This window comes from Monopterus albus, unplaced genomic scaffold, assembly GCF_001952655.1.
Source record: "Monopterus albus unplaced genomic scaffold, M_albus_1.0 scaffold132.1, whole genome shotgun sequence".
In the NCBI taxonomy this organism is placed as follows: domain Eukaryota; kingdom Metazoa; phylum Chordata; class Actinopteri; order Synbranchiformes; family Synbranchidae; genus Monopterus; species Monopterus albus.
In genome coordinates, this window is record NW_018128012.1 from 934,326 (window position 1) to 945,545 (window position 11,220).

At 40.8% G+C, this 11,220-nt stretch overlaps 1 protein-coding gene across 14 annotated transcripts in view; it reads left to right on the forward strand.

Moving 5' to 3' along the window:
- Positions 1–8,134, forward strand: part of celf2 (cugbp, Elav-like family member 2) — a 202,228-nt gene extending 194,094 nt beyond the window's left edge. For 8 of the 14 annotated variants that reach the window (XM_020613274.1, XM_020613282.1, XM_020613281.1 and 5 more), the window contains 3 exons: positions 856–1,053; positions 2,489–2,632; positions 5,210–5,473. In XM_020613274.1, coding sequence (XP_020468930.1) covers positions 856–1,053; positions 2,489–2,632; positions 5,210–5,337 — 470 coding nt within the window. In that variant the 3' untranslated portion in view covers positions 5,338–5,473. Of the gene's footprint in view, positions 1–855; positions 1,054–2,488; positions 2,633–5,209; positions 5,474–7,181 lie in introns of those variants that run through there. The other 6 variants (XM_020613279.1, XM_020613277.1, XM_020613285.1 and 3 more) reach the window with 2 other exon arrangements.
- The last annotated feature ends 3,086 nt before the right edge of the window (positions 8,135–11,220 follow it).

The window sequence follows — 11,220 nt, forward strand, 5'->3', positions numbered from 1 at the left end:
TTATAACTTGGCAAGCACCACCTGCACCACGAGGCTGGAAAAGTAGATAATGGATGAGCTGTGAGCAACAGTCTGTGTGCAGGTCTGTCTCTACACACATCTATAGCTTGGCATGTGCTGGCTAGGTAGCCGGCTAGCTAGCTAGCTACCTACAACATGTCTACCACACACGCATTCATTCAGTATCAAAAATAAAAGGGGTGTGGTAGGAACCTAGAAATCACATAAAACAATATAAAAATGGGGATTTTAAACCTCCAACAAGTTTTATTAGTGAGTAGTGCTGTCACAAGTGGAGTAAAAGTGGCCCGCAGCTTCTGAAATATACACAAACAGGACTATTTTCATATCCAAACAGGGAGCCCTGAGTTGGCCCTGATATATTACCCACACCCCTGCTAGTCAGTAACAAAGATTTTCACACTATCATTCTTGTGTTTCATTTTGTCTTGTGTTCTGTGCACACTGCTGTTGCGTCGGTATGTCTTAGTGTGCATGCATGCATTGCTGTGTGCTTCTTATTTCGAGTACACCTGTGTGCAGCACTGGCTGTCATCAGCTATGCTCATACTGCACTATATTGTGTTTATATTAATACTGTGTGTCCCGTGCTCTGATGTGTTACAGTAGCCGTTGTGTTTTGTGTGTAGAGACAGTATTAATGTGTCTTTTTTGTGTGACTTGATGTGTGTAACTTACAGTATAGTCTGTGTGAACGTCAGTATGTTTGTGACTTCCAGTAATAGTTGTACACGTGTTAATGTGTGTGTATGTGTGGTTAAAAACACAACCTTCAGTGGGAGCGCTAATGAGTAAGTGCACTCTTCTTTCTTTATTGTTGGGTTTTATGTAAAGTTGCTCAAATGCTCTCAGGTATGGCGGCTCTAAACGGAGGCCTGGGTGGTGCAGGGCTTACCAACGGGACCGCAGGCACCATGGACGCGCTGACGCAGGCTTACTCAGGGATCCAGCAGTACGCCGCCGCAGCGCTGCCTACCCTATACAGCCAGTCCCTGCTGCAGCAGCAAGGGGCCGCCGGCAGCCAGAAAGAGGGTCAGTAGCTCCAGGCTGTGTTTCCTGCACATCACTGCTGCTCACTGGGAGTGACATTTCAGCCAGTCTCTCTAGCATGTATACACCCAGGATTCACTCTGCAAGAGAGAGAGATGATTAGGTGAAGCGATAGCTATGCCTGTAATAAATGTATTCATACAGAGCATCGTAAAATGTCATACAAGTTAAGAGTTTTCCATGGACAACCAGTGTAACAGTAAAACATCTTTTAAAAGGAGCACATCATTATAAACCATACAGCAGCTGCAGTTTGGAGTAAAAGTAGCCACATGTCAACAGGAAGCAACACAAATGAGCTGTTAATTAATTCTAATAAGTAGCTGAACAACAGGGTGCTTTTGTTGGGTTGTTAAAACTTCATTTATATTTGTTTAATTCAGTCTTAAAAAAAAAAACAAATTGTGAGATTTTTCAGGTTAAGCCTCAAAATGCTTTTAGCAAAGACTGACGTGTATTTAAGTGAAATGCTCTTCCACTTTTTTAAGAAATAAAGGATTAAATTATGGCATATATTTGTGTCATTAGTAGAACATGTTGCAGTAGTTTGCGTGATGTTTCTCGCAGCTGCTAGTAGCACAAAATGTGGACCCTTCTTACAAAATCAGAACTTTACAGTCAATATCAGTTAGATAAGGAATCACTCAGGTACATTAGTGACTAATTAGACCTCTCTGGAAATATCGTCACTATTGTTTGTTTTGCGTTTTGTAGGGCTGCTGCTTTATATTGTGGAAGAGAACATGTAAAATGGATCTGTCTGCATATCAGTGCTGTTGCAAAGTGCCACCTTCATGCTGTGTTAAATTTACCCAAAAGCTTTAGATGGCAGTGCTGAATACAAACCAGATGATGAAATGTCTAGTAAAACAAACAGAGCCACACAGTGTTTGTTTGCGCGCTTCTCGTCTCTGTTCACAACAAAGACAAATTTGTAAAGATGCTTTCTTTCTTTGATGGTGGATCCAGCCCTTGGAACAGTATCTGGCTTTCATTTAGCAGTAAAGAGCATGTTTAATGACTCTGAGAGATGTGACCTCCAGCATTCGGACTGTTACGATGTGTGATAGAGGGGGGAGGGGGCATCAACCTGTGGCTTCCCTTAAGAGAGAGAACGCTCAGCTGAAAGAATGAATGAATCAAAAGCGAGAGAACAGTAGAGAGGGAAAATATCATTGTTAAATGAACACCGTAAGCTTTCATTTTTGTTTAATGTTCAGTACAATTTCACAATGTTGTTAAAAGCAGTAACAAACTCAAGGTCATGTGATATTGTGCTAAGCGGTGGTTTAGCTCCATTCCTATGGCGACAACACAGCAGTGCCATTTGCCACAACACAGCGCTCGCTCTCCTGCAGTTTTGCTTCAATGAAAAACCACTCAGACCTCATGCTCGATATGTGTCTCATCCCCCCAGGTCCCGAAGGTGCCAACCTGTTCATCTACCACCTGCCCCAGGAGTTCGGAGACCAGGACATACTGCAGATGTTCATGCCTTTTGGAAACGTGGTCTCTGCCAAAGTCTTCATCGACAAACAGACAAACCTTAGCAAGTGCTTCGGTACGGCAGCAGGACAGGCGTCAGTGTGTGCTTCCAAAAATAGAAACAAACACAAACGCCTGCAGTTATCTGTCCTTTATCTTCCTGGTGTGGTCACAGTGTGGGCGTTGGATCCTCTAACGGGTACAGCGGGGTACAGTTTGGTCCATCAGAGGAGATGAAGGCCAGGCTGACCCTGATGTCATGCTCATGTCACATGGGAGCTACCGCATATACCAGCTTTAAACTTTAAATTTTATTCAATTAATCTAAATTTAACTTTAAATTGTGCAGCCTTGATTTTTGCCCAATAAATTTAAATTGGTGTGAAATAAAGCAAAGGTGTCTGAAAAGGCAAAACAACTGCCTAATATCATTGTTAAAGTTAGTTCATAAACATGGGAATCTTTCCAGTTTCTGCCATCTCATATGATGTGAACATGTCATGAGAAGTTACATTATGCACCAGGGTCCCAGACTTTCCCAGTAATTCCCTAGAAAGGAACTGAAATGAACTTTTAATTCGTAAGAAAGTTTCTGGTAAGGATGTGCTAATAGTAAAATGGTGACCAGGTAAAATGGAGGTGGTATTCATTTGGTATGTTTCATTTAATTCCAACTGCTTTCTAGCATAACATAGACAGTATTTTAGTAAGTGCACAAAATGCAAACGTCAAATTTATTTACAGGCAAGCATGCAATTCAAAATACGGAGAATAAAAAGAACAGTTCCAGTCAAGAGAGTTTCTCCTCATGATATTTCCAGATTTAATGTGCTGACGGGATTTAACCTGAAGGCTCCAAGTGACCAGCTCTAAACTGATTGAGAGACACTGGGCTGCAAAGGACACGCAAGGCCTTGTTCTTCTGTTGGGACATATTTCTTCTAGACATTCTGATTTTAGGACAGCAGTGGATTTCTTTCCACCTGGTATTAACAAGCTTCCTGATTGGACTGCAGTTAAAAAGAGTACATGGATTTCTGATTGGACTGCAGTTAAAAAGAGTACAAATGCCTCAAATGTAAATTAAAAGGCATTAAAGTGAAGCATCTGCCCATATCAACAACAAAACCTCAATATAATGCATCTCCATTCTTCATGTACCAACTTAGGAAAACAGAAATAAACCGAGCATAGTTCCAGGAAGCAACAACACACAAACTTGTCTGATACTTGTCAGAAAATGGGATTTCTAGGGATGCAAGTGAGACAAGCGCGACGAGCAGTTGACTGTCAGTTTCAGAGGTTGCACATATTACAAGAGGAAGTGAAGTGTGCACGAAGATAACTCAGTGAGAGACGGCAGAAAAATAAAACACAAAATAACCTCACAGTCTGCTGTGAAACCTTTACCCGGTCATTCTGACCAACATTTGTCATGTTGCTCAGATATTGACATAACATTCTTGGAGCAAAGAAGGTGTTATTTCTTATATCTTGTAAGATTCAAAGCTTCAAGATTTATTGCACTTATTTGCAGAGTCACGATGCTTCATATTGGAAGTGTCACCACACCGCCCTTATTTGTTTTCCTGTTGTGCATATTCTATTTTACTTAGCTTTATTCTTTTATTATTTTGTTGATACAAGAACCCCATTTTCTCACGGGACTCATTAAAGTTTAATCTTTTCTATTGTGTACCAGGGATGTGTTTTAATGGAGTTATAAATCCAGACAAATCAGATCTCAAGACACAAACATAGTGAAGGTGCCTCGTGGAGTATCACTCTATTATTACACTTTAATTTTGAGACTGTATAGTTGTTGTAAATAAACCAGACCCATCGAGAGGCTTGTTGGGCTGCGGCTGGGTTTTATATTGTGAGGGAGATTTGGAAGGATCTCTGCTGCACTGCTTTATGGCATAAAACAACAAGGAGAGGCGTGTCAGCCTCCCGAGTCAGAGCTGACGGTTAATAGAAGATTATAGGAAACTTGTCTTCATCTTAGAAGATGCTAACACAAAGCACTGGCCCTGGTTTCTGACTCACTAACCACTTTACTGGTTTTATTCAAAAAAGTCTGGTAGTACATAACTGAGCCAAAGACTCTGTGTTGGGGGGGTACAAGTTGGTGATTTTAAGAGAAGTGTTAACAGAGTGTAATGAACACAGCCTGGCTATTTTCTCATGCCAACACTCGCTAGCTACGGCAGGAACGTTAGTTCACGTTAGGTGCCGTTTCAGTGTTCCTTCTCTCTTCACATTATCGCAAAAGACTGACAGTTCGCTGTGTTGACACAGGCAACGCATTCACACCGCAGCAGGGAAATCAAAGTCCTTATATCTGTGATTCAGAATTACCTCGGCTCAGTAGTAGTTAAAGTAATTAGGGAGCAGTCACTGAGCTGGCCTGTAATGCTTGGTCTGTTTTAAGGAAGGCACCCCAGCTAGGTGGGAGCACACACTCCACTGTCCCTGATACCAGTGGTACCAACCAAGGTCCATTAATTTAAAAGTATTTTAATATTTTGACGTGCCAAACACAGAGCAACTTTAATGCCAAATGGAATAAGGATCGGTCTGCCATTTTCCCACCTCGTACCTGTCATCCTCCTCTCCTTTTCTAACCAACCTTTTTCTGGTGTCCCCACAGGCTTTGTTAGCTACGACAATCCAGTGTCGGCACAGGCAGCCATCCAGGCCATGAACGGTTTCCAGATCGGCATGAAGCGGCTGAAGGTGCAGCTGAAGCGCTCCAAGAACGACAGCAAACCGTACTGATCTTAGCACTAGGGTCTATCTGCTCCTCATGTTAGCACTGCTAGGGTAAGTCCCCCCACAAAAAAAGAAAATGAACAAAAAAATATATAAATAAACAGCAACCCGAGCCACGACCTCTCTACATAGGGAGAGGAGGGGGTGGGGGAGGGATGTGAACGCTTCCATTACCGCCATTACTTTGTGCAAAAAAATTTTTTTTTCTTTTTTTTTTTACAGTGGAATGAAGTAGCTATCTTGGGTAGCTTTTCAAAAACAGTTTGTTTAAAGTTGTTAAGTTTTTCCTTCTCAGTGGTTATTTATACATTTTTGAGGAGTAGTTACAGCCAGATTGAGGTAAAGACAAAGGAGCCATGATGATTTTAATTTTTTTCCTCTCTCTCTCACATGTTGTGAAACTGAGTCCTAGCGAAAGGTTGTTTTTTTTTTTATTTTGACACGCACGCTGATATGCACATTCGACCTTTGACCTCCGCGGTGTTGGTTGCAGGCCGCCGCTGCTTTTCCGAAAACCCTCTATGCCTGCTGGCAACCCAGGAGGAAAGGCTGCGAAACGTCAGTGGCCTCCTTACAGTGTAGTCAGTGCCGACATCAGCCTGCCGTACAGTTACCGCACCACAAGAAGAAGAAAAAACACACCCTCCGATTACATCTTATTATTTATGTGAAAATAAAAGGTGTTTTTTTATTTCTCAGAAGATGAAAAAACAATTAGTAACTACTTTTCTGGATCAGATCACATTGGTCTTTGATGTACAAGGGATATTACAGCATATAGAACATTTTCCAAATAACATCCAGAATTTGATGAAGGCTATAATAATACTACTAATAAAAGTGTTTATGGGTTAAGGGGTTAACTGAAAATACTTGATGTTTGTTGAAAGATTAAAAAAAATAGTTCAAAGTACAGAAAGCCACAGGACTGTAAATTTTATTTGTAAAAAAAGCAGTTCTATTTTTATACATTTTTACTGCCTCAGATGAAAAAAAAGGATTTTATTTATTGCCTATCGTTAAGTTATTGGAATCCTATAAAGAATACAGCATCATTAAAGTAGACCCTTGTGGAGAAGTCTCGTGGAATTGGGTTCTCCAGTGTTTTCCGTGTCTTCTCAGTGTAGAAACCACAATCACAACACACTCCGCCACCATTTGAACCCCCCACACACATACACACACACACACACACACACATGCACCTTCCCTTCCTGTGTCATTTAATAATTCGCACACACGCTTACTTCTCTGTGCTGTTCATCCATCCATCTCTCTCTTTTCACCGCCCTCTCCCTCTCTCTATCCTTAGTGGGACTGCTCCTTCACTTGTCGATCTTCTGCCATTTTGCCCGCAGTTTTTTAAAATTTTTTTTTTGTAAGTGTTTCCGTTTTTTGTTCGTTCGTAGCCCCTTTACCCCCACCCTTCCAAAAAATTTGGATGTTAAACAGAAAGAAATGAGAAGATCCCCGACTCTTCCCAAAAATTGTCTCCCAAATGACAACATCCATCTGGGATCTGATGGATAAAGCTTTGGGTGCTCTCTGTTTTTTGTGTATGTGTGAATGAGTGCGTGCGTATGTGTGTGTTGTTGTTGCTTCTTAATATCAATCTATAACATTAACATTTTTGTATTGCAAAAAAAAAAACAAAAAAAACAAAATCAAAGCTAAAGAATTGCTAATGAAACCAGTGAGTGGTGTTGCTGTTCTGCTGGTTTGCGTTGTTGTTATTGTTGTTGTTTGTTGTTGTTATTTCTCCTGATTTGAAAAATGCTGTAGTGGTGTGGTGCTCTAGCTCTCTGTGTGTAACTCTCTCCTCTCCCCTGTTTTTTCTTTCCCCCTTTTAGAACAACCCATCTCCATGCCTGTTAGCTCATCGTTTGCCTAGCATGTCTCCGTGGTGTCCAAAAAAAACTATAAACAAAACAAAAACAAAAAAATCCCTACCAAAAAAAAAGTGTCATCGTCCTCCTCCTCCCGTCATTGTTTTTTCAGGCTCACCTGATCATAACCTGGTTCTCCTCCTCCTCCTCCGTCGCCTACTGACCTTTTGAACCTTGAACTTTTAGCTTTTTTGGACGTTTATGGTTTTTTTTGTTCTTTCTTTTTGTGTTTTTTTTGTTTCTTCTTTTGCATGTGACCTCATTTGGATCTGTTTTTCCAGGAGGGAGGGAGGCGACAAGGGAGGGGTAGGTAAGAAAATGAATCAATGTGAAAAAGATATAAAGCTGCATTCATATGGCAAACAAAAAAGACTGAAGATGTTTATGGAAAAACACTTTTTTGCAGAAAAAAAACATCAACCTGTGGAAAAGTGATTTCCATGCAGTGTGTTTCCTTGCATTTTATTTTTTGTTTTTTCTTCTTCTTCTTTATGTCAGTTCTTTCTTTTCTTCTTCATTTAAAGTAAACTTGAAAGTTCACTACAGGAATTGGCGTGTCACCTTGCTTCTGGCACCGACGAAAAGCAGAGCGCGGGCCAGAAGCGGTCCGCGCCAGTTTCTCTGAGAAATAAGACTACTTCCAAACAGTTTTGAATAAAAACTGTCTGATCAATATTAGACTCTCTCAGAGCTCTCTAATGGTTTTTACATTTTTCAGGCAGTGTAAAGTTTTTTGATAAGGCCATTTTAAGTGGCTCTGTTTCTCATTCAAAGTCTATATATAAAACCACTTTTTTCTAGTGTAGTTTAAAGGTAAAAATAAAAAAAGACATTTGCCCTGTTTGGGGGGGAGAAATGCTACCTACTTGTGTCACCTTTTGCTGAACTGACTCACAGATAGACAATCCATGGTTTAAATGCACATGATGAAATGACCTATATTTTCTACTGTTTAAATGTATAGAGGAAAAAAAAATACTACGATACCTGTAACCCGCGTTAACGTCGGTGCTTCTCGTGAGTTTAGTTGTGGTTTCATCACAAGTCTAACGGTCTTAAATGTCTCATGTTTTTCAAGAGAAGACTAAAAAATCAGTTTACTTGAACAATAGACAAAGCCTTTCATATTACTATAATAGTTCCTTTGTTTGGGGTTTTTTCCTTCATTTTCTTTTTTTAAGGAGTCCCTATTTGCTATATATATAAAATGTCAGCTTGTGAAGCATCAATGTCATTATTATTTTATTTCTCTCGTGGGAAACAATATTTAGATGTGTTTTGTTGTTCAGCAAAATGTCTTATAAAGAAAAAAAGACAAGATCAGTGGAGTTTAGTGCCAAAATCTGAAGGTACTTCCTGCCTAGCGCGTCAGTGTATTTCTTGTGAAATTATTTGATAACATGGGTATTTTATTATAAGTGTTTTGTATGGATCCCTCATATTTAAAATATAGATTTAAAAAACGGTTTGTTAACTTGCTATTCTGTGGTCTTGTTGCCTGAAAATGTCATGTTTGCTTTTTTCTTTGTAAAGATGTAAAAAAAAAAAAAGTGCCCATGTGTCATATATATATATCTATATACATGCACACAGACACAGACACACACACACACACACACACACTCTCTCATGCAGACCTCACAGTTTACTTTATTGTTGTGCATGAGAGCCCCTGAGCGTGAAAGCCTCTACAGCGACCGCTACTGCCCGCCAGCGTGCACACACACACTTTAAAACACACACACGAGAATCACGCGCTGATATTTTTAGCCATTGTGCAGCCGTTTTGTTCATCAAAGCCTTACCACAAATCCTTGCACTCCTGGTCTCTATTAGAATCTCACAGACATCAGGCTTCAGTATTGTTTTGATTGTTTTCTCACACACTTTCCCACTTCTCCGCACAAAATTGAGGTGAGAGTCATGTGCGAAGCCTTATTTCTTCGAATGCTCCCGTCCCTTTTGTTGGGATCAAAACATTTCTGAGTTATAGCCGGCGCCGTTTGTCTGAGACGGCCACTATCATTACTTCTGTGTATTACCTCAGACGAGCACGTTGCTTTCATGATGTAAGCACAGGGCAAGACTCAGCCTTTTGAGGAAATAGCACATGTTGCCGTCGAATAGTGAAAGGAGACAGAGGTGGGACGGTCCAGAGCAAGTTCTTACTGTTTGATTTGTCTGCTGAACTTATCCTTGGATGTTTTAAGTGGTTCTGAGACTTCTCCATGTGTAAGTCTTGTGGTGTAATCATGGATAAAACCCACCAAAATCATGTTTAGATGCCAAAGTGTGTTAGTGACATTCTCACGGTCAAGCCGTTTACATGGCACAGTGTTGTCAGTCTATTCAACTGCCCCCCGATCCCCCTCCCTGAATGCCTAGTTTACGGTCTGCAAAAAAAAAAAAGGCAGCATTATTTTCTACAGAAGCTCACCAGTCGCCTTAACCAGGGAGCATTGTATCAGTATTATAAGAGTAAAAGATGTTGTCGGTTAGTCAGTGACGTGCCAAGTCCGGGTTCACTCCTGTGTACAGTTAACCTCCCACTTGTCAAAGTCCAGGTTCCGCCATTACGTCCAGTTGGCCAGAGCAGAAAGGCTGAAATGGCTGTTTATTCTCGCAGCCGCGAAGAAGGAGAAGGAAGGAGGTGTCTGTTTGAAAGATGCCGCTCCTGTTGTTGTCTCCCAGGCTAACCGGGGTTATTAGAAACAGGGCTATGTGGAGAGACGTCTTATTGGAATAGCGACAGGGGAAATAAAGCGCTTGTTGGTTGGAGAGGAAGGGTCACGTCTGCGGGTCCACACAGGCAAAACAACAGCCACGGCTGAAATGAAGGCAATGCAGCTTTCATTATCGACTCAAAGACCAAACCCAATACCAAACTTTATCTGAGCTCAAGGAGGGAGGCGTGCAAACCTTTTCCTAAATGCAGTACATACATGAGCAGTGCCACAAACAGCCATAACTACCTGTATGAAAGCTGGACAGGAGGGGCCTCAGTCCAATCAGTGTTAATGGACCAGCATGTGTGCAGGTTTCACGTCGCAACCACTGCAGCGTCAGCAGCTGAGAATTGCACATTTCCACATCGTCACCTTACTCTCGCACAGTTCACAAAACATTTATCTGTTAAGTGTGGAGGCTACAGAATCTGTACTGTACAAGCCAACTTGAAGCACGCAGCTGTTCGTGTCACCCAAGACACTTTAACTCTCCCAAAAACTATGTTGTAAATTGCCAAAACTCACCGAGTTGCACAGTCTAGTGTCTTTGTTTCAATGTTGAAGCACAAATGGGTCGTAGAAACAGAGTTTCTGTGGAGCGGCTCACCTCAGGGGCTGTCATCGCCGATGCTTGTTGTAATCTTTCTATCTTGTCACTGTTCACTTCTCTGTTCTCCTTCTTTCTTAATTATCTTAAGTGCTATTTATCAAACAATGAAATCTGAAAGGAAAAAAAAGAACTTGTTGTTTTTTTGCATTATGGCTTTTGTCGAGTTTTTTGAGGAAAAATGTTTTGTGTTCTCTTTCCGTGCTGTAAGAAAAAGAGCTTGTTGTCTGTAGAAATGATCCAGTTTTTTTGTTTTTGTTTCTTTTACTTCTCAAAAAGGTTTTCAGTAGTTTCAAAGTTATTGTCTTGAGAGAAGCCAAAGTCAATGCATTTCAGTGGATCCTGTAAGCGTGATGTATGTTTGTTTGACAACATTTCGAAATCTGTCACTGGATGGGAGTTAAAAAGTACAAAAAATGCAGGCTTTCCTATTTCTACAACTGATTGTACTTATGCATTTTGTACCAGTGGATTTTTTTATACTGGAGATTAAAGGATACAACAAAAAATCTTAGAAAAAACACTGTCTGGCCTGGTGGTGTGGCCTGACCCTGACTGGTCCCCGAGTATGATTTCTAGCTGGTACCAAGACAGTTGGCTTTTGATATAAGATTTTCTAGAAGATCTTTGGTTTTCGTTCACTTCTGTTTCCTCACTTGAGTGTTGTTCT